Source organism: Schistocerca cancellata, chromosome 9, assembly GCF_023864275.1.
Source record: "Schistocerca cancellata isolate TAMUIC-IGC-003103 chromosome 9, iqSchCanc2.1, whole genome shotgun sequence".
NCBI lineage: Eukaryota > Metazoa > Arthropoda > Insecta > Orthoptera > Acrididae > Schistocerca > Schistocerca cancellata.
This window is the reverse complement of record NC_064634.1, coordinates 167,674,469-167,699,016: the sequence shown is the minus strand read 5'-3', so window position 1 is coordinate 167,699,016 and position 24,548 is coordinate 167,674,469. Positions and strand designations below refer to the sequence as shown.

The 24,548-nt window shown below is 41.2% G+C and overlaps 1 protein-coding gene and 1 pseudogene across 1 annotated transcript in view; both read left to right on the top strand.

The window, feature by feature from the left end:
* Positions 1 to 253: 253 nt before the first annotated feature.
* The window catches only part of LOC126101263 (uncharacterized), a 29,307-nt gene continuing 5,012 nt past the window's right edge, over positions 254 to 24,548 (top strand). The window contains exons 1-2 of the mRNA XM_049911950.1: positions 254 to 651; positions 9,334 to 9,574. Of these exons, the coding sequence (XP_049767907.1) occupies positions 254 to 651; positions 9,334 to 9,574 (639 nt within the window). The remainder of the gene's footprint in view (positions 652 to 9,333; positions 9,575 to 24,548) is intronic.
* LOC126102227 (5S ribosomal RNA) lies at positions 1,372 to 1,488 on the top strand (annotated as a pseudogene).

The following is a 24,548-nucleotide window of genomic DNA, read 5'->3' as shown; positions in this document are numbered from 1 at the left end:
CAGCCAGGTGTCCGAATAGTTTTGATCACATAGTGTATTTGTGGTTGTGGCACCAGGTATGACGGGAAACTATCTGTTTTTGTTTTAGAAGGGTGGTTCCGCACCCATTGGCTACCACGTAGATGTGGCTTTTGTTGCGGACGTTGCTTTAGACATTTGTTGTAGGTAGCATTGCAACTTGGAAACGTTTGCTCGCAGGTTCACCCTTCTGGTAGATTAGGCACTGAAAGAAGCGCGTTCCCCTGCCGGCAGCATGCAGCACCTGTTCGCGTCCGGCCTGGTGCTACTGTGCTGCGGGGCCGTGTTGTGTAGCGGCCAGACTCTCCGCCCCTCCCCCGCCGCCTCCTCGTCTTCACCCCCGGCCTCGACGGCAGCCGCAGAGGACTCGTCCCCTGCAGCCACTGGGGCCCCCGCAGAGAAGGGCAACTGCACGAGCGCGGTGCCGCTGCAGGGCCCCGAGCACACGGTCACCGAGCTGCGATTCCCCGGCGGCTCGCAGACGCGCTTCGCCGCCACGCTGTTCGCGCAGCCCGGCGCCCGCCTGCTGGTGCAGCTCGCCTACGTCGACGTGGCGCCCGGCGTCTTCTCGTGCGAGCTCGCCTCCGTGCGCGTCTACTCCTACAAGGACGGCCAGCTCACCCTGGTCGACAGGTAAGGCGCCTCCTGCAGCGTCCCCGCCTAACTTTGGCACGCAGCAAGTGTAGTTGACTTGAATTGACAATTCACGCAGTCAGGTAGCAACGTTGCCAGATGTAGCTTACGGAGCGACTGCACTCAAAAATTTAACTCTTCTACTTTCCCGATTTCAATTGAATTTTAAAATCGTGTCCATGACGTAAAGATGTAGTAGTATCCAAGCTTTATAACTCCAGAACTTCACTGGATTTGAGTTTTGAATTTTTAATGTGATTTACACTTAATGGTACTTTTGAAAACCAACGTTTGGTTCCCAAGACTGTCGCGCGGGATTAGCCGAAAGGTCTAGGGCGCTGCAGACATGGACTGTGATGGACTGTGCGGCTGGTCCCGGTGGAGGTTCGAGTCCTCCCTCGGGCATGGGTGTGTGTGTTTGTCCTTAGGATAATTTAGGTTAAGTAGTGCGTAAGCTTAGGGACTGATGACCTTAGCAGTTAAGTCCCATAATATTTCACACACATTTGAACATTTTTGTTCCCAGGACTCAATTTTCACATTCCAGAATTTTAAGGTATACGCGTAAATGTCCGAAGGAACTCTGCTTCGTAATTCGGAATAACACAGGCACTGTAATATCGTATTTATCCGCCGACACAGGACAAGCGACTTTCAAGTAAAATCTCCCCCCCCCCCCCCCCCGTACGGGTATATACATAATGGATATACGAGTACATAGGCAACGGCCATGCCGCAGCGGATACACCGGTTCCCGTGAGATCACCGAAGTTAAGCGCTGTCGGGCGTGGCTGGCTCTTGGATGGGTGACCATCCAGCCGCCATGTGCTGTTGCCATTTTTCGGGGTGCACTCAGCCTCGTGATGCCAATTGAGGAGCTACTCGACCGAATAGTAGCGGCTCCGTTCAAAGAAAACCATCATAACGACCGGGAGAGCGGTGTGTTGACCACACGCCCCTCCTATCCGCATCCTCATCTGAGGATGACACGGTGGTCGGATGGTCCCGATGGGCCACTTGTGGCCTGTAGACGGAGTGCATACGAGTACATGATGTAGACCGCTGATTCACGACATATAGAGGTTTGGATCGGGCCGTGCGTCGTGATTGGGCAGCCAAATAGTAAAGCGACCGCTCGCAATAAGCGGAAAATCCGTGTCCGAATTCCAGCCCGGCACAAATGTTCATTGTTCAAATGGTTCAAATGGCTCTCAGCACTATAGGACTTAACTTCTCAGGTCATCAGTCCCCTAGACTTAGAACTACTTAAACCTAACTAGCCGAAGGACATCTCACACATCCATGTCCGAGGCAGGATTCGAACATGCGACCGTAGTGGTGGCGCGGTTTCAGACTGTAGCGCCTAGAACCGCTCGGCCACACCGGCCGGCATGTTCATTGTCGTCATTCCATTTTACAGCTGATGGTTATTGATATCGCAACTGCGAATACAATTAATGTATTTTATAACAGCTGCAGTCGCCGCAGTGCGTGTTTCTTCGGACTTTGCATCATAATTCGAAACAACACAGCCACTGCAATATTGTATTTATCCGCCCACACCAGGCAAGCGACTGTCAAGTAACATAACTGCCCTGCACGGGAATATATGTAATGGATGTATGGCATTTAATAAATTCACAAGACGTTGTTCAATAGTTCTATGCAATCATTTTAAGAAAAATGTTCTAATTTACTTACAGTATTTTTACACATTTCAAACTTAAATTTTCTTTAATTATAGGTAAATAAATTTCAAAACAAAAGAGAAACTGCATTTCCTATAATATTAATGCACAAGAGTATGAAAATACCTGAAGGCCACTTATTGTAAAAAGTTTACCGAAATAGGTTAATATTTAGGATAAAAAAGTTGCCATTAAACTTAGAAAAACAAACTTAAGGGAAAAATGGGTTTTAAAATTTTGTTAAAATATGAACGCTAGTACAAGATACACAACGTTAAAATTCAGCAGCACCGCACGTTTTCCCTACTTACTCCTGTAAGGCTTCTTCTGGTGATTTCAATAGCAGGGTAGCATTTTTCTTGATTTTTTTTTCTCTTCTCTTGTAGAATACTTCATCCGCCGTTGATTTCTGGAAGCAGATGTTCTGGGAGGGTGAGAAAGGAGTGCTGTGCAAACTTTCATTTACATTTTGTGTCTTGCCATCAGTGCATCTTCCCAGTAGCGCATCAGGTGCAAGTCTCTGACAGACTATCTTGATCACTTTGGCAGCTGTCAGTGTACCAAAGCCCCTGGCGCAGTCCACATTTCAAATGTTTCTTAGGCATACTTTTAACTCGAATACAATGAAATTGTTTTCGGGCCGAAGAACAAACACTGCAAAGATGGGAAATACCCATTAAGATCTACTTGAAAAAAAAAATTACAAACTGAACTTTTAGGGTGGACTCTCCCCCTAAGGGGAGGTTCTAGTCGAGAGGAACGAAAAATAGGCGAAGTTTAGAATTTTTTCATATACGGATTGTTTTTTTTTAAATGGGTGTTTTACCACTGTATTGTACATACATTCGTGTGAAAAAATGTTTTTATCTCATAAAAAATTAAAAATAACGTCTGCAGCACCTGTCAAAGTCCTGGTTTGCACAAAGCGTTGAACAGACTCTTACCTACGTATTTCTGAAACGCATAAAAATAGACAATTCTTAAATTAGAATGAATTTTGGGGGCCATCACGGTGGGGTTTTGAAAAATACCTCGAAAAAAAATTGCCACAATTTGAAAAACTTGTCAATTTCTTGGGATTTTTTTCTAAGTTCAAATGTGTAAAAAAGTATTTAAAAGTCGAATAAAAAAGAATAGGCCCCGTAAGTCCCCCTAAATTTAATTATCTTTCATTAAAAAAAAATTAGATAAATCGCTGATCTGTCGAGGCTCTAGAGCGCATTGTATACTGAAACACAACCTACGACCAGCTTACAAACAGAAGTGATGACACTTTCTGCAAGACCTGACCATCATTTTGCAGGACAATGCTCAAGCACGTACGGTGCAAGCTGTTACTGATCTGTTTGACTGATGGGGCTGCTAAGTGCTGTACCACCTACTGCACTCCCCTGACTTAAGCCCTCGTGAGTTCAACTCGATTTCTAAGCTGAAGGAAACACTTCACGGCATTCGCTTCAGAACTGCTACAAATTCGTCGGGTAATAGACCGCGCCGCCGGCCGAAGTGGCCGTGCGGTTAAAGGCGCTGCAGTCTGGAACCGCAAGACCGCTACGGTCGCAGGTTCGAATCCTGCCTCGGGCATGGATGTTTGTGATGTCCTTAGGTTAGTTAGGTTTAACTAGTTCTAAGTTCTAGGGGACTAATGACCTCAGCAGTTGAGTCCCATAGTGCTCAGAGCCAATAGACCGCGCCGCTCGAACTGTCAACACAACTGGCACTGATAAGAGTATCCTACGACTTCCACATCGCTGGCAATGGGTTATACACAACGTTGGTGACTACTTTGAAAGTCAGCTAAACTTTGAAACACGTATCTATTTTGTACGAGCTGTAAATAAATAGTTGCCACTATTAAAGTTCCAACCCTCGTACATACCTGTACCACCACCAGAAGTACAGGCAATGCAACCGCAGGATTTTGTGTCACGAACACACTTCTACAGGTGGTTCTTGCACCATTGTGTGGACGAGCGCGATTTCTCACCGTGGATCCTATTCACGGATGAAACCAAGTTCACCAGGGGAGTGTTCTGAATTTCCACAACAGTTATGTGTGGGCTGACGAAAACCTACATGCTCCGGGCCCCCGTGGTTTCCAAGAGCGATACGGTCTGAACATTTGGGCAGGGTTCCTGGATGGACGTGTGATTGGGCCTTACCTTCTTACATCACATCTCACGGGTGCCGCGTGCTTCCGATTTCTTGACAGCGTACTGGATGGTCTCTTGGAAGATGTACCATTGCATGTGCGTCAAACTATATGCTTCCAGCACGATGGCGCACCACCTGATATTTCACGTGAAAACCGAGGTCTGAACCAACGATTTGGGCAACAGTGGACAGATCGTGGTAGCCCGATTTCATGGCCTGCACTATCTCCCGACTTGAACCTGCTAGACTACTACCTGAGGGGCCACACAAAATTCGCGATTTATGAGACCCCTGTGGCGTCCGAAGACGACCTACTGGCGCGAATTACGGCTGCGGCGGATGCTGGAGGATAAGGGATTGTTGATCGTGTGTACAGGACATTGGTACCGAGGTACCGTATCTGTGCTGAACTTGGTAGTCGTCACATCGAGCACTACTTGTAAGTGAACCCAGACGACAAGAAGCAGGAGTCAGAGAGTAACGTGTGTTGTGGTATTTTGTGTGAAGTAGGAAAACGGGACATTTCCGGACAAGAGTTCCTATGCTAAAATTAACCGTCTTGGTCCCCATTAGAAATCCTCAAAGTCTGTAAAGGGAAACTAGTTACACCCTGCTGCATATGATGACTAATAGCGTTTATCTATAAACTTTTCGTAGCTGCCCCTTACATTTTTCCTCGACTGCTTATGTCCTGCTGTCCGTGGTCTTGCTGTGCCAGCCTCATCACAATCTGTATTGTACTGTTCTTCACCTTTGCTTTTTCGTATTTATGCAGTCCTCTTTACAAACTGAGCACCACGAAGTATGGCCTCTCCTTTTTCCTTTTTTTTCTGAAAGCAATACGTTACCGCACACATGAAGCTGCAGGCTTGGCTGGGTAGAATACTTTTGTTCTTTTTTTTTCACTTTACATGTTGGGCTTGCACCGCTCGTCGCAGTGGACATGTTTTGGAATGAAACAGATGTACATGGAGACGCAAAACACCAAAAATAAAATAAATTACGAACTAGACTTCTAGTTCAACAAAGCGAAACTACAACACCAGTTAACATGCAAGATAATCGATCGTTAAGTTTCAGACAAGCGCGCTTTAGTTTCTGAGGACGGGAAAGTGGCTCGTGCTGCCTGCTCAGACCGTCTTTGGCTGGCTTTGCTAGGAAACCAGGCGACGATGCTGAGCTGTCAGTACCAAAGACTCGTCTCCCACAGTACAATGTAGCTAAGCGTCGTCAGACTAGCGTACGCTGCTGGACATTAAAACTGCAGGACCAGGAAGGATACCAAGTAACGAAACGTTGCTTATGGTGCGTGCACAGAATGGAAGGAAGAATGCAATCCAAAATTTCTAAATAATTTGGGGGACACAGCGTGCGAAATTTAATAAGCAGAGCTGGAACCTGTGGCAGCGACAGTAGCTTTGACTCGGCTAGTCATCGTATCGAACTGAGCCTGGGTGACGTATGGGCGCGTCACTCGATGCTGCTTCAATTCTGTCTTTATGGCTGGTGAGTAGTGGGAATCCAGTCGCTCTCTCTGAAATCCATGGTGTTTCTAATCGACAGAAGATCTGGAGAAAGGGCTGACCAGGGCCAAAGTCGAACAAGCAGGTGCAGACACCACAGGCAGTGTGCGGTCTTGTGTTATGTTGTTGAAAGATAATGTCACAAAGTACCTGCTGGTATGGCATTAACACGTCGGAAACGTAACACCTTTCGTCCAAATTATCATTGCTCTGGAGCATAGGCACTCATGTTATATACCGAATTACGAATAGTACCATCGATCACACCAGGTGCTAGATCCGTATGACGACGATGAACGCTATCTACCAACTTCCGTTCTCCTCAGGACCTCCACTCATGGATATGTCAATTATAATGCTATACATACAAGCAGGACACTTCTCTCCAAACGACTTGTGCCAATCCTATGTCCTCAGTTGTCTGCGGCCGCGCCTCTCTCTGCTGCCGTGTAAAGGAAAACCACGATAATGGTGGCCTTGTTGACAGTCCGTGACACTCCAGGCGTCGTCGCATTGTGCACTGTCTGTGTGGATGTATGTCTTGTTGGACACGCCCCTTTCCTGAATTAAGTTACGTGACATGGCTGTCCGATCCTGCATGTGGCCTCTCGGGCTCTAGTCGCATGGGGCCATTGACATCTTCATGGTGTAGATAAGGCCCTTCTGAACCCATCAATGGCGCATGTCTAGAACTATATGGTCTCAGAGATCTTTCCAACTCTCGAATATCGTCGCTTCAATCTGCATATGTACATCATAGATGCTGGTAAGCAAAATCTCAAAATTACGGAGATAAATTATTCTCTAGAATAAGAGCCTAACGCATATTTCAAAATAACAAATCCCTAATCGCTTATGAAACATAAGGCCGATAAACAGTCACAGTAACAGCATTTGAATTCACACAATAGAACGTGGCAGTAAACTCCAGTCATCGTCTCGGGCTGTTAGTTCACAAAGCATTACCTGTATAGAAACAAACTACAGTATAACAGAACATTGCAAGGGAAAACTTTTGTATGATGACTAAACAAGGTAACGTGAGAACTAATTGGTTGGCTGATGGCCATGTAGGCTTAGAGAAACCACCACTTAAGAAAAGATTCTAGTTATTAATTTGGTGAATCAGCTTATGAAATATAACCCATATAGTTAATCTGAGAGGAGAACTGTAGTGACAAAAATCATTTCTCTTTTCAGTGCAGACTCGAGAGATGCCATATTCAATTTCAGTTGACGTCTATATTTGGTGGATTTCATTTTACAGCTTACTTCCTATTAATAGATGCCACCTCAGCGCTCCACCGCATTGAGGAGCTCTCGAAAACGCACCGTTATTTGTGCGATATGTTGTAATAAAATGACAGGAAACGTCGTACTCGTCCTTAAAGAATCTTCATGTTACGTCTTGCTTGTTAAGAAGGTATGCGATTCCAAGGAAATGGCATATTGAAAAATACATCAAAACCGCGTTGTTCTTGACACGATTTGTTAAAATTAGATGTCTATTAATAGTACATTAGGGATTATGCCTTCAACAGATGGTAACATACAGGGCGTAGTCATATGACAGTTCAGCATAGTGTGGTGAATACAGATGTGGATTTAAGAAGCAATGTGGAGCTGGTTCGTGTCTTACCAAGTTCATATATATTTTTTTATTCGCCTTCAAGTTTTCTAAAATGTTCTAGGACTTTCATATTGATTTAACGGAAGTTTATTCTGTAATATGGAATCCCGTCGGAGGTCCGATCCTCCATCGGGCATGTGTGTGTGTGTGTGTGTGTGTGTGTGTGTGTGTGTGTGTGTGTGTGTGTTCTTAGCATAAGTTATTTTAAGTAGTGTGTAAGTCTAGGGACCGATGACCTCAGCAGTTTGGCCCCTTAGGAATTCATACATTGCATTGTAATATGCAAGTGCCCTCTTTCTCAGCAGTGAGTTTGTTCGATAGACCTTATCTACAAGAGAGCTTGCACAACTTGCAGTAAGATATTTTGCACTTTTTTGTTTTACCTTAAGACCTGTGAGAACTTGTTTATCTTCGATATTGTGGAACACATCTCTTCTGTTGCAAGCTCCTTGTTTTCATAACTTGGGAGGAGGTAGTATGGACGAAAACAAGATAAAATATCCAATAAAAGTGGGCTCTAGACTGCAGACCTTAATAACTTTGAGTACATGTTCAGTACAGGAGATGAAATGAAATGATCGTGTGGCATTGGGCATTGAGGGCCGGGAGTACCCATCCGGGGAAGTTCGGCCTCAGGGTGCAAGTCTGTATTTCAGGTGACCCGACATTGGACGAACTGCGCGTTGGTGATGATGAAGTGATGACGAGGACAGCACAACACCCAGTCCACAAGGCAGCAAATCTCCAACCTGGGCCTACTGCATGGTAGGGAAACAAGTTGCCACTCAGCTAAGCTGGCGGACTAGTACAAGAGATGTGTTTCGCAGTAGGGAAGACGAAACAGTGTTATAGCTCTTAAGGTATGCGCTTTAGAAGCCAAGTTCACTGGACTTTCTTCCTTGTTTTGGTCCACGCTCCCATTTTTTAAAATTTGGAAAGCGAAGTGCTTTCAGTAGAAGAGAAGTGCCTCACAGGAGCGAAGGTGAACGTGTGCTCGGCTCTTGAGGTACCGGTATGCATTTTACAGCAGATATTGACTAGACTTTTTTCCTTGATTTAGTTAATACTACCTCCACTAAAAGTTTTTCGGTATAGTTCCACTTCACCCTCTTTATATGTCGAAGGCTGCAGTGGGTGACAACCAAAGGAGTCCAACTCCGTATATATACGAGTATATATATGGTGTGTAATGAGTATAAGTAAGGATATTTTTACATGCAGTACCTTAATATGTACACACATCAGTGTGCTGGTTATTTTTTCTCTGCGTCGAACATTCTACCTGACGTTTTCTGTATGGTTGTAACTGCATCACGTAAGTGGACTACCCCTGTCAGTATAGCCAGTCATTTTCTGTGCATGAGTCCACATTTCAACAACTGACGTGTTACCCAGGGGGAAATAAGAAATAAGCATTAATGACTTGCTTTTGCCAATGTAATTGGAGGTACTACCCAAGCTAAAAATATATTACTTGTAATAGCTACAATAATTAGTCTGCAAATGAAGTAAACACTAGCGTAATCTTGTTCAATACAACGTCCTCAGTCACCAACAGAAATACCTACACATACCGGTTACATTATATATATGCGCGCATTTCTCGTAATTGAAAATAAATGGTTTCCTAAGGAATGTTCTAATCAGACAAAGAAGACCATTTAAACGTGGTTCCGCGCTTTCGCAGGGCTTGCGGCTCTGAAAACCGGAGCACGGCCGTTCTCACGGAGGGTGGAGTTGCTATAGTGACGTACGCGACAGTGCTGCCCTCCAGCAATGCGTCTGGAAACGCCACTGGCGCGTTCACCGTTCTGGCGCAAGTGCTCGGCGCCCCCAGCTACCAGCCCGGGTACCGACCACCGGCGCCCACGCAGATCACTGGCAACTACAACCTTTACCAGACGCCACCCACTTATTACTACAACCAGGTGAGTGACATAAGAAATACATCACAACGCTATCCAAAAGATTAATATAATCTATTAACGGGCACCTGTTTACCGAACAGGGTATCTCAAACGTTATAGTATAAGGTGAAGCTTGACCACAGCAATTAGGAGTACAACACTATGCACTTAGAAAATTTGTGAAATTTCGATAAAAGGTAACAAAATTGTAAAATCTCTGTCTCAGCAAAACAGTCGACAGCGAATACGATTACCCCTTACTACTATACATGTTCGTTAGCGATGTGACAGCTATCAATGAACTGGTTCTAGATTAATTTTTTTTGGCTCTTGATCCCATCCTACGAATGAGGTATGGGGAGATCTGGAAACATCCTTAATGGAGACTAAAGGGCTGCAGATCGTCTTTCCGATGCATCCCGAACGTTCTCGACAGGATTCTGATGTGGGAGTCACGGGCCAGTCCAATCAATGGCTGTCTTCACATGCAAGTACAGTAGAGTCTTATTAATCCGAACTAATCGGGACCGGACCTTTTTCGGATTACCGAGTTGTTCGGATTAACCGAAATTACGGTGACGAGTTTCTACAATGAAGTATACCAATCATATAAGTAAGTACACCATGGTAACAAATGGGAACAAGTGTGGGAACAATGGCTCACTCTCACTCCCCGCCAGAGTTGCCGTTGCATAATATGTAAAGTCGCTAGCCAGTGTTAAAATTTCCGCTAGATATGTAAAATAACTGTCACTAAAAATCCGCTAGATGTCGCTAAACTTTCTTAAGGGCAAAGATATGTCTGCGGGCGGGTGGGGGGGGGGGGGGGGGAGGGAATTATTTAATTTATTGTCAGCACTTGGGTATTGCCAGACAATAATGTACTACAACGCCTACAACATATTTTTAATGGTCCTATTTTGCTTTTATTCCAGCGATATTTTAGAAACTTGGTATGAAACACTACAAATCACAGTAATTTATTGATAAATGGTACTGAAAGTTTATTATTTTTGACAACAAAATTAGTCTAACATATGCACAGTTAGAAAAATCTGAAAAAAAATTAAATTTGTAAACGAAGCCATTAAATGTTCCACTCAATCGAAATTATTCGTGTCTCAAGCTTCCTATCTGAAAAGACAAAATGAAAAGTATGCTTTTAGCTATTAAAATTATGTAGTTGTACATGACATTAGTAATAAAATAAAATACATACATTGTGACATTTTAAACGTGTTACATTGAAACCCCAAATAATGTAGCTGTTCGTAACTCCAACTTTTATTATGAGACAAACCCTGAAATCGCGGAAAAAATCGGCTGTTTCACATAAAAAGACCAATGCCACTCAAAAAATATATGGAATAGCTAATTTTTTGCGATTTCACGGCTGGTCCGATAGCAGAAGTTGTTCGCAATGATGAGTAACTTCGATTCTACTTTTGATGCAACATGTCACGATGTATATATTACGCTGCACGTTCATGAAAGAAAATATAATTATTAGCTGAATGCTTTTACTTAAATTTCAAAATCATGTAGGAAGTCTCCAGGATCATCAATTGCGTTAACTGAAGAAAAAGTTGAAGCCTCTCCGGTTTCTCTTGGTCTTCCTTTGCCGGCTTGATTAATAACATCTTCTGGAAGATCATAAATCGAGCAACTCATGTTTTTAATCTTGAGTTGGTTTCTGATAAGAAGAAGAGAATTTACAGTTTGTTCAGAAAGTCTGTTCCGAAGCTTATTTTTCACAATATTCATGGAACTAAACATCCTTTCCACTTCGGCGTATGAATATGGTAACGATAGAACAGCAATAGCGAAATCACTTAAATCCTTGAAGGTGTTTATTCCAATCGCATTTTTATGTACTTCACCAAGAATTGTTTTCAAAAATTACATAAGAGTCGATTCTGTTTATCTGAGTACATATTATAAAGCATCTCCGCTATGTAACATCGATCTTTAGTAGTATTAAAATGCCATTTTAATTCATCCCGCTGGGATAAAATTCTTGCTGTGGCCGGTTCGATAGATAGCCATCGTGTGTCACACGCTTTCAGTATTTTTAACGGTGCCTCACCGCAATTAATTAGCTGAAAAATATTTTTATACTCAATTTGGCGCTTTGACGAGTGTGAGAACCAGGTGTAGGTTTCACGGACCAGAAACTCTATGTTTCGTGGCAAAGTGATTTCTGATGCGTGCGTTACTGCCAGCTGTAATGAGTGACATACAGAAGGTATCAAAATGAGATGTGGAAGATAGTGTTGCGTTTTCAGAACTGTATACACGCTGTAGCTGGAACCACTCATAACAGCTGTATTATCGGTTCATATTGCAATTAAATTTTGTAGTTTGCGGCCCTTAGCTTTTAAACACTGAAAAAGTGCCGATACCATTCAAACGGCATCAGGACTCTCCAGGGCCTGCAAAGCTAAAAACGCAGACACTACTTTTTTTTATTTAAACTGAAAAATCTTACGACGATCCTGATGCTTACATCTGTTGATTCATCTAATAATAAACTATATTTTTGGTCACCTATGACACTTAAAAGTTCCTGTTTGAAATGAGGTGCTAGAATATAATTTATTAGCTCCGTACATTTGGTTCTATGTAATTTCATGTCATTTGTTGATTTCGAATCCTTAAAGCATTTTTTACACACGTCAGTCCAGTGATCAATGTTGGAAATTGAGCTATGTTCAACAACATACAACGCTAACGTACACTCAGCTCTTGCACATGAATTACATGTTTTCATGTGTTCCAAGATGGCCGTCGAGTAAGTGATGCCAGAAACCATTTCCAGAAAGTTAAGTGATTTAGACAGGAATATAATTTAGTTTAACGCCGACAACAAATTAAATACATGCATTAGTGTATCATTTAGTCTTGCCGTTAAAGGTTTGACTTTTCTTTGCGTATTTTTTCAGAAAACACGAAAAGATCGTAACTTCGCGAAGTCGCGCTTAGGCTTAAATTTTGTAATCGTGTTTGTTTCTTGTTTCACGGTAATTTAACTAATTTCTCGGTAACAAATAAGTAAACTACCGTAAATAGCGTATAACTTCATTGTTTTAGTACAGATTTCAGAAAAACAGCGTAACTTTATATCAGAAACTTGCTTATATACATTTGTTTATAGGCCTAATTCTTGTAACGTTTTTGGAGAATCAAAGTTAAAGTATCTCGTTTAATTGTCATTTTTTTCATTCCATCGAGTGAAATATAAAATAAATAGCGTATACCTTCATTGTTTTAATACAGATCTCAGAAAAACAGCGGAATTTTAAATCAGAAACTTGCTTATATACATTTGTGAATAGGCTTAATTCTTGTAACGTCTTTTTTGATTTTCGGTAATTTAATTGATTTATTCTAGCTAAAGTATTATTTTTGCCATGAGTGAGAAGTGCCAGACTTGCCGTAGAATTGTTAGTTCCGGGATTTGGTGTGATGGACGCAGTAGTTTTTTTCACTGGGGGGACTGCGGTGGCGTGGGTGTCGGGAAAGTGGATCAGGCTCATCAGTGGTTATGTAGGATTTGCAGCAGAGATAGGAAGATAGTGGAACAGGAGGGGAAAATTGCTGCCCTTCAGGCTGAGCTAGATCAGGCTAGGGAAGATCTGGACAGGTTAAGGAGGGAGAAGGGCAAAGAGAGGTGGGAAGTGGCAACAGGTAGCAGAAGGAACAGGCCTAGAACTAAGTCTGACAGTTTTGTGGTGAATGTCAAAAATAAGTTTGACCTGTTGCTTCAGTTAGAAACTGATGAGCCTCAAGCAGAGGTAGGTGTAGACAGGACACAACAAACTTTCAATAGGAAATTGAAAAAGAATGTAGGAAAGCCATTGAAAAGGAAGAAAGTTTTGTTGTTAGGCAGTTCTCATGCCAGAGGTGTAGGCCAACTTCTGCAGGAGGAATTAGGACCAGAATACAAGATCACAAATTTTTTCAAACCAAGTGCTAGTCTGGATCAGGTGACAGAGGATTTAGGTTCACTCTGTAAAGGATTTACCAGGGAAGACACCGTGGTTATTGTGGGAGGGCCAGAGAACAGCATCGACAGAGATCCTGGGTACAGTATAGAGTGTGACCTGGTAAAGATTGCGTCGGCATCGAGACACACCAGTGTTGAATTTGTATCTGTCCTGAGACGCCATGACCGGCCTCATTTGAACTCTTCTGTTGGGAGAGTTAATTTGAAGTTGGAACGGCTGCTTGGGTCAGGTGCGGGGGCTCATATTGGTGTGGTTCCTGTTGATTCTCTCAGTAGGTGGGACTATACCAGGCACGGCCTACATCTCAACAGGAAAGGGAAGGGGAAACTGGCTGGGGTAATAGCAGGAAATTTAACGAGGGGAGGCACTGCCATGAATGGTAAAATACCAGTGGTTACAGGTGTTGGAGCAGCACCTTTTTTAGGATAGGTAAGACAGAAAGATGTCAAGTTCTACGAGAGGTCAGGATTGAAACAAATCTTCAGTTTAGGAAAGAAATTAAACAGCACAATTCTAGCATATTGGATCACCAATCACAGCTGTCAATTATAAATTTTCACCAATCACCAGAAATTTTATCTCCACCAAGTTATATCTCAGTCCTAGGTTACTGCATTGATGAATTAAAGTCACCCAACCCAGTTGACATAATCTGCCTCTCTGAACACCATGTGACCACTGGTATAGCAACTAGGCCTAAGCACAATGAGAAACTCAGACAGGAGAGTACTGCAAATGTTAGAATAAGGAAAGGTTCTCATAAAAGTATAATTAAAATTAATGTAAGTATATTTCATCAAAATATTGGGAGTTTAAAGAATAAAATAGATGAGCTTCTGGTTTGTTTAGAAGATTTAGAAGCTGAGGATGAAATAGATATACTATGCCTGTCTGAGCACCACATTGTTACTGATATGGATAAGGTAAATGTAAGTGGATATAAGCTCTCTGCACATGTAATGAGAGAAAATATGGCGAAAGGAGGAGTTGCCATATATGTCAAAAGTCATCATTGTGCAAAAAGTATAGAAACAAAAAAGTTTTGTGTAGGGAAACATATAGAAGCATGTGCCTGTGAGCTTAAATTAAATAAAGGCACAGTTATAATTGTAACTGTATGTAGGTCCCCATCAGGAAATTTTCATCTGTTTCTGAAAAATTTGGACTCCTTGTTGTGCTATCTGTCAGACAGGGGGAAGCAAATTATTGTTTGTGGGGACTTCAATGTAGATTCTCTGAAAGAGGGTAATAGGAAAAATGACCTTGAAGTATTACTCGGTTCTTTCAATTTGACACCCGTTATTGATTTTCCTACTCGGGTGGTAAAGGATAGCAGCTCACTGATAGATAACTTCTTTATAGACCAAGATAAGTTTAACCAGATAAATGCTCAGCCTGTTGAGAATGGTCTTTGTGATCATGGTGCACAGCTAGTTACAATATATGACATAGCTCCATTCAGCAATACTAAACAGTCCTCCAAAGTAGTACGTTCAGTCAACGATTTAACAATTGCAAATTTCAGGGAAAGCCTACAGCAGTTAGATTGGGATGAGGTGTACCGTGAACCTGATGCCAATTTAAAATATAATTTATTTCATGACATTTTTGTAAATGCATTTGAAAACTGCTTCCCCAAGAAATAGTTAAATATACTTGTAAGAAACCTTGTAACAAACCATGGCTTACTAAGGGTATAAAATATCTTGTAACCGGAAAAGGGAAATGTATCTGACAGCAAGAAAGAGTAGTGATCCAGAAACTATCAAACATTACAAAAACTACTGTGTTATATTAAGAAAAGTTATTAAAAAATCCAGAAGTATGTGTATCATGTCTGAAATCAGCAACTCTGATAATAAAATTAAAACAATTTGGAATATTATTAAAAGAGAAACAGGTCAACCAAGAGCACAGGAAGACAGTATTACCATCAAATTGAATGAAAACTTTACGAACAAAAAGTCAGAAGTTGAAAATATTTTTAATAATCATTTTCTAAATGTTGTGGATATAATAGGATCCAGGTGTTCATTAGAAGATGCTAGGCTGTTAATGGAAGAGGCCATACCTATGCAATTTGATACAATTGAAATCTCACCCACTTCTCCCTCTGAAATTAGGAAAATAATAAACTTGCTTAAAAGCAAAAACTCACATGGAATTGACGGCATTTCCAGCAAAATACTAAAAGCTTGTTCTCAACAGATAAGTAAGATTCTCAGCCACCTGTGTAATAGCTCTCTGGAACAGGGCATTTTCCCTGATAGACTGAAACATGCTATTGTTATACCTTTGCATAAAAAGGGGGATAGATCTGATGTCAACAATTACCGTCCAATCTCCCTTCTAACAGCTTTATCCAAAATTTTTGAGAAAGTAATGTATTCAAGGGTAGCTTCACATATCTGTAACAAACAAGTACTAACAAAATGTCAGTTTGGTTTCCAGAAAGGTTTTTCAACAGAAAATGCCATATATGCTTTCACCAATCAAATTTTGAATGATCTGAATAACCGAACAACACCCATTGGGTTTTTTTGTGATCTCTCAAAGGCTTTTGATTGTGTAAATCATGAAATTCTGCTAGACAAGCTCAAGTACTGTGGCATGAGTGGGACAGTGCACAAATGGTTTAATTCGTACCTAACTGGAAGAGTGCAGAAAGTTGAAATAAGTAGTTCTCATAATATGCAAAGATCAGCACATTCCTGAAACTGGGGAACTATCAAGAATGGGGTTCCACAAGGGTCAGTCTTGGGTGCTTTGTTGTTCTTAATATATATTAATGACTTGCCATTCTATATTCATGAAGAGGCAAAGTTAGTTCTCTTTGCTGATGATACAAGTATAGTAATCACACCTGACAAACAAGACTTAACTGATGAAATTGTCAATACTGTCTTTCAGAAAGTTACTAAGTGGTTCCTTGTAAACGGACTCTCACTGAATTTTGATAAGACACAGTGAATGGTATGACGCCATTAATAAATATAGACCTTAATCAGAAGCATATAACTAAGGTAGAATATTCCAAATTTTTATGTGTGTCCATTGATGAGAGATTAAATTGGAAGAAACACATTGATGATCTGCTGAAACGTTTGAGTTCAGCTACTTATGCAATAAGGGTCATTGCAAATTTTGGTGATAAACATCTTAGTAAATTAGCTTACTACGCCTATTTTCACTCGTTGCTTTCATATGGCATCATATTTTAGGGTAATTCATCACTGAGGAATAAAGTATTTATTGCACAAAAGTGTGTAATCAGAATAATAGCTGGAGTCCACCCAAGATCATCCTGCAGACATTTATTTAAGGATCTAGGGATATTCACAGTAGCTTCTCAGTATATATACTCTCTTATGAAATTAACAACCAAACCCAATTCAAAAGTAATAGCAGTGTGCATAACTACAATACTAGGAGAAAGGATGATCTTCATTATTCAAGATTAAATCTAACTTTGGCACAGAAAGGGGTGAATTATACTGGCACTAAAGTCTTTGGTCACTTATCAATAGTATCAGTCTGACAGATAACCAACAAGTATTTAAGAAGAAATTAAAAGAATTTCTGAATGACAACTCCTTCTACTCCATAGAGGAATTTTTAGATATAAATTTAAAAAAAAACAAAAACAAAAACAAAAAATATTAATAAAAAAATAAAAATAAAAAACACAAAAATGAAAAAGTTGTTATATTAACTTAAGTATGTTGTTAAATTAACTTAATTATGTCTTGTTTTGGAAAATTTGACTCGTTCCACATCATTACGAAATATCGTATTCATGATCCATGGAACTAGTATTAATCTAATCTAATCTAATCACTGGTACTGCGGAAAATGTCAGTTGCTTATTTTGAGAAATTAGTTCATATTTTGCTCGTATGTTTTTTCGTTTCCAAATGCTTTTTCAAATCGTTAATTTTTGCATTCATTTCGGACTGATAATAGCTACAATAGGCTTTAGTTGAGTTACCTGGCACAGGCTTCAACCAATATTTGAACTCCATGCAGTGTTCCCACTCTTTTCTATAACTCTGGCTGTAGACCTTTCTTTTAGGCGGCACTTCATGATTTTTTTATAACTGCGTTAATTCCACACAAATACTATCGTTACACAATCAAAACCGATAATTTGTGAACAACTGCAAGAACTAACGACACCGCAACATATCGATACAACTAAAATGAATATGACATTCCAAATAGTCCAGTTCCAATACAGTATGCTTGTGCTTATTCATTGTTGAGTCACGAAGCTCCTACAGTTTTTCTGCGGGTTCGCTACTGCACTGCCGCCAAGCGGCTGTTCTGTATAAACGCTGCGAAACGATTGTGCGTTTTGTAAATGAAGTGCAAAAGCACATTCAAAATAAAAATGCGGTCTTATTTCGGACATAGTATAGCGCTATAAATTGCAGCAGCTCTCAAAACTATCACTTTTTCGATTTCCAAAGAATGCTGTGAGGAATGTGAATAATTATTATAGGAATTTTAAAAGAATGCCCATTTTAACGTACTTACACTTTTAGGCTTGCGAGAAAATATTTACATTTTCTATTCACTCGTTTGGCACCAGAACTTTGACACTTAACGAGACTGGCAAAAATCTCTTTATCATCTTTACATGATGTTACTACTGTGTAAATGGCTGACCGTTTCTCGTATACAAATAAGCTTTTCCAATCTGTGCCTATTAATATACTAGTATTTGGTTTCATACTTCAGTTTAATTAAAAAAGAAAAGTAAACACAGCCGTGCATTTTTGTACTAGATTAAGGAAATACGTGGATCTTTTTGTACATAATTAATATAGCCGTGTATAACTTTCCAAGAAAATTGTTAAAATTAGCAGGTCGTAAGAAAGTTCGTGATAGCAAGGAAGCATTTTGAATCGCAATTGACTACATTATGCGAGTATAAACGAAGAGTTAATTAAAGTCTCTAGCGGATACTGGTGGTGTAAAAGTATTTTGCGGTACAATATGCATGCGTTGAGTTTTTCTCCATAGAGTAATCTTTTATTTTCTCTCCCCACAAGGGGAATTAGGGAAGTAAAGGAATGTTGATATTTATTAGGAAGAGAAAATCAGCACAACACTGAGGATGTAGCGGTGGTCCATAGCCGAAAGTGACTGAGTTTTAAGACCGACTCATATGCAGAATATTTAAAAGGTAACTTAGTCTTGACTGCCTAAAAAGTCGCTAAAATTTTTTTCCGCTAAAGCCACAATTTTGCCCGCTAAACGTTCATAAAATGCGCTAATTCTAGCGACTTCGTCGCGAGGACGGCAACACTGCTCCCCGCCCTTGTGCGCGTTGTTGAGACCTCTGCAGTGTCTGTGGTCAGTGCTCTGCCACTTGGCTCGCAAAGCGCTTGGGTACGTTAGTTATCGATCGCTGGCATGCGTAACAGTTGTATTGTATTCATTAAGGTGCAGTGATGTACGTATTTTCGTCATGAGTAAACGGAAACATACAACGTTAACTTTCAAAGAAAAACTGAATGCTTTGAAGCGGATAGACAATGGTGAGAATGTATCTAAACTGCCAACGGAACTGGGTGTTGGTAAAGCAACCATTTGTGATTGGAAAAAGAACCGAGTGAAGCTTGAATTGTCCTGTGCAACGTTTTCGGGAAAAACACTCGAAATTCGGCAGACTTTCAAACAGTCCCTGCTTTACGCAGGAAAGAGAAAGGGGAACTCCTTTGAGTGAAGCACGGGTTCAGGAGAAGGATGGTTACCTGAACAAGTTAATGAATGGTGATGAGTCTTTTAGTGCGATTACGGGTTGGAAGGACAGATTCAAAAAACGTCATGGAATCCGTCAGCTAACAATTACTGGAGAGAAGCTTTCTTCTGGTCGTGACGCAGCGGAGGAATACTTGGGTGAGTTTGAAAAAATGTTGACAGAGGTAGAGTATTTTCCCCAACAAATTTAGAACGCTGACGAGACTGGCCTTAATTTTAGGGCATTGCCAACAAAAAGCTCGGCAACAAAAGCAGGAAACCATGCTCCTGGTTTTAAAATGTGAGAAGATCGTGTGACTTTATTAGCGTGCAGCAACGCTGCTGGTAATCACAAGCTGCCTTTAATGCTGTTCGACAAATCTGCTACGCCCAGAGCTATTAAAACTGCAACATGAAGTCCCTGCCCGTATAGTATCGCAACCAGAAAAAAGCGTGGATAGGTGGTAAGCTGTCCAAAGAATGGTTTCACGGCCAGTTTGCTCCCTCTGTTAGACGGTTTTCTATGAAAAATCATTTGTCTCCCGTGCAACCCTTTTGATTGATAACGCGCCATCTCACCCCAGCACTGAGGAATTATGTGATGGAGAAATTGTGGCGAAGTTTTTGCCGCCGAATGTACACCACTTCTACAGCCTATGGGCCACGGCGTACTGCAAACATTAAAACTGATTTACAGAAAACAATTTTTAAGAATGCTGATCCGAGATGATAGCATTAATTTAGTGGACAAAATAAAAAAGACCAATATGAAGGACTTTGTTTATTAGGCCGCTGAGGCAAGGCAGAATATTTCAGAAAATACTCTGACAAAATCGTGGAGAAAACTGTGGACATCTCTTGAATTTCAGGACAACCTAGTTGAAAATGAAGAGCAAAATCTTCTACAAAGGATACAATCCCTGGATGTGTGAATTTCAGGACAACCTAGTTGAAAATGAAGAGGAAAATCTTCTACAAAGGATACAATCCCTGGATGTGAAGAAGCTAGTGAATGAGACAGAGATGAGTGGATGGCAGCGTATGGGGCATGTGTGGAGAACCTGATTTTGTTGCTGCTGTGACTCAAGACCAGGAAGAAGTGGAGTGCTGTGACGGAAGTGACAATGAGCCTGAAAGCAACAAAGGTGAGCTGGTGCCATACAGTGACGCAGCAGAAGCCCTTGACCTCGTGCTACATTATTTGGAGCAACAGCCCACTGCTACACCCGCTGATTTGATGTTTATGAGACGAGAGCGCAACTATGGGTCACATAACAGTCTGTCTTCATTACGCCAATAAACAATGACTGAGTTTTTGTCATCGAAAAAGTAGAGATAAAATGTTCGCTGTATTTTAGTAAGTTTGACAGCTTTTCTTTCATTGTTATGCATTGATTAAACCTAATGTTTTTCTTGCTAATTTTTCTAATACATGTTTACTGTACTGTGTAAATTAAAATAGTGTGTATGTACAGACGAATGGAAAAACTGATAGAAGCCGACCTCGGGGAAGATCAGTTTGGATTTCGTAGAAATGTTGGAACACGTGAGGCAATACTAACCCTACGACTTATCTTACAAGGGAACCTCCCCATCGCACCTCCCTCGGATTTAGTTATAAGTTGGCACAGTGGATAGGCCTTGAAAAACTGAACACAGATCAATCGAGAAAACAGGAAGGAGTTGTGTGGAACTGTGAAAAAAATAAGCAAAATATGCAAACTGAGTGGTCTATGCGCAAGATAGGCAACATCAAGGACAATGTGAGCTCAGCAGCGACGTGGTCCCGTGGTTAGCGTGAGCAGCTGCGGAACGAGAGGTCCTTGGTTCAAGTCTTCCCTCGAGTGAAAAGATTACTTTCTTTATTTTCGCAAAGTTATGATCTGTCCGTTCGTTCATTTACGTCTCTGTTCACTGTCATAAGTTTAGTGTATGTGTTTTGCGACCGCACCGCAAAACCGTGCCATTAGTAGACGAAAGGACGTGCCTCTCCAATGCGAACCGAAAACATTTGATCGCAAGGTCATAGGTCAACCGATTCCTCGACAGGAAAACACGTCTGATATATTCTATACGACACTGGTGACGGCATGTGCGGCTCATGACAAGAATATGTTGTCGATCCACCTAACTTGTACACTTGGCGAATGGGTAAAAAGATTCTTCTACCTCGCCCGATTTAGGTTTTGTTGTGGATGTGATAATCATAAATTAAATAAAATAAATTAAACTTTTCACGCGATGTAAGACTTGAACCAAAGACCTCTCGTTCCGCAGCTGCTCACGCTCACCACGGGACCACGGCGCTCCCGAGCTCACATTATCCTTGATGTTGCCTATCTTGCGCATGGTCTACTCAGTTTGTATATTTTGCTTATTTTTTTCATAGTTCCACACAACTTCTTCCTGTTTTCTCGATTGATCTATGTTCAGTTTTCTAGGCCTATCCACTGTGCCAACTTATAACTAAATCTGAGGGCGCTGCGATGGGGATGTTCCCCTGTTAGTGGTATTATGTGTTGGTGGCGTTGCCAGTTTACATACTGTGCATGTAACACACAATAAATTCGTTGGATGCCTCCTGTGATCAGTTACTTGAAAAACGTTTGTTTTATCGTAATTTATGTAACTGGCTCTCCGACTTCCAATTTGACAATTTGTGGAAAAATTGTTTACCTTGTTAGTCCTTGTTTCAAACATTGTCTGACAGAAAACGTAGGCATGAAGGAGTCTGTAAAAGCAATTATTCGCTATTATAGCAAACTTTTGAATCCACTTGATACTTGAATTCTCTATATTGATTCTGAGAGTTTTGTTATTTCTCTTGTTATTTACTGTCTCAATGTCATCCGTGAAAATAAAATTAAAGGCAGTTGGATTAGGTTCCTGATCTATAAACTGTCATTTAATATTCTGCGCTGCTAAATAAATTTTGAAGGTTATATTCTTTACGTAAAACAGAGTATCGGTGTCAGTCCTAGGATTGACCATAAACTTCAGAAATACAATTACAGAATAGTGGCATATCGATTACGGCTCCTCACCATCAACAATAGTTGTTACCCATAGTTTCGCATTTGCTATTTTACCGTCGTTACCCTTTTAGAGACCAAATGGTTCAAATGGCTCTGAGCACTATGCGACTTAACTTCTGAGGTCATCAGTCGTCTAGAACTTAGAACTAATTAAACCTAACTAACCTAAGGACATCACACACATCTATGCCCGAGGCAGCATTCGAACCTGCGACCGTAGCGGTCGCTCGGCTCCAGACTGTAGCGCCTAGAACCGCACGGTCACTCCGGCCGGCTTTAGAGACCAACCTGATATTTCCAAAATGCCATTTTTGACTTGCTTCTTAATATGTCCTATAACTACAGGTTTGTTGAAAATATTAACTGTTAAATACGCTATTTCACAAATTAAAAACTTCCAGTTATTCTTCATATCTTGAAACTTACTACCGTTGACTTTCACTGGAGAAAAGATACATAATAATAAAATGAAATCAAAGATTAGAATGTCGAAGCATAGTGTGAATGGTTAAAATGAAATGAACTAAAAATCGTCTTCTTGTCTAAAACACGTTACTCTTCCAGAGAACTTCGGCACCTCTCAAAATTTTTTACACCTCTGATGTTTAGCCACATGTGGACAAATAGCGGGTCTCATGATGCAGCACTGTTTAGCCGTCACAAAATAAAGCCTCAAAAATCAGTAAATAAAACTGTTCTTCTACTGTTGCTCCGAATCGCATATACCAACCGCCCTTTGCTGCGACAACGACTCAAAGTCTATTGGGTATTTGATTTTTCTCTGCTTTTTCGGGCCTCCTTACCTCTGCTTCTAGCCCAACCTTTGTTCTCCAATTACGCTTTCATCGGCGAGCTTCTCCTCAATATTTTTAATTTGTGCTGAACTGTTTTGTATCCTTCTTGCATTTACACGTGTGTCATTTTATAGAGACTGCATGAATACTTAAGGTATTTCTTCTCTCATCGAATTAAATATTACATATATTGCTGTGTATTTATCTGTTTGTCCACATTCCACTTACTGCGTTTCCTTGAAATTACATTATATATACGTCTGTAAAAAAAAAACAAAAAAACAAAAATAAACTTGAAACAGCTTTTGCAGCTGTTGGTGAAGGGCTGAAAAAAAAAAACACCTGTGCTGATGCTGCTTAGTATCGCGTATAGCCTACTTTGGCTTCCACAACAGCTGGAAGTCTGTTGGGCATTGAGCCAACAACTCGAGCCACATAACTAGGAGATTCAAGTAACTCATTCCAAGCGTCATGAATTTGCTGAATTTGTCGTGCGTTGACAAATGGATGGTTCTCACTGAAACGGCGTATCTGCTGATCCTGAGCTGCTGTTGTTTTGCGGCGACGGCCGTGAGGCCTCCCATTCAAATTACCACTCTGTTCCTTTCTTCTGATCCACCTGGCTACCGTCGACTTGTGAAGACCCATACTTCTTGCTATATAGCCATTTGAAAATCCCTCTGCATGAAGTGCTATTATAGCGCCCTTGTCTGCCTCAGCCAGATGGGCCATTTAGCGTTGACTGAATGACTCGTCGCGGTTAATATCGGCTGCGGAAATAGCGCTGGCAGGAAACAGACTGCCTCCTCCAAGATGGCAGCCACAACGCATTGGCCAAGTATGTGTAACACGGAAATCGATGGCATAAACGAGAGATCGCAAGCCCGTACCCGTGTCATTACATAGTGGAGCAACTTCGAATCAGTAATTTTTCTCAGAAGGGACTGGTCCACTCTTGTCATGTCTTATCCTGATAAATGTTACATGAAATGAAATGTTTGCGTTTTGCATATGCGGCAGGCCTAACGCAAGAAACATTTCTGAAATATCTGAGGCAACCTGAAGAACACTTTGTGAATGTTATCTGTAGAAGGTTGCCTTATAAGAAGGAAAACGTGTTTATCCCCGCTCGCCGTGTTTCCAAGTGGCGCAGTTTACTCTGAGGCATACATAATTCTCGCCGGACGTAAGAAGCGACTCGACTAACGAGGGGGACTCGCCAAGTGTCATAGGCTGATTGTCCGGAAACTTTGCTCAGTGAAGGAGAGGACAAAATAAGCGAACATGTGTTTCGGCTTATCTGCAGACACTCGACCGTTTCCGAGAAAACGACGGTCAAAGTTATCAACGCGCTGTTGCTGTAGTGTAGATACCTTCTGCAGACGAGAATGCAATTGAAGCGGTGGCTCAGTGG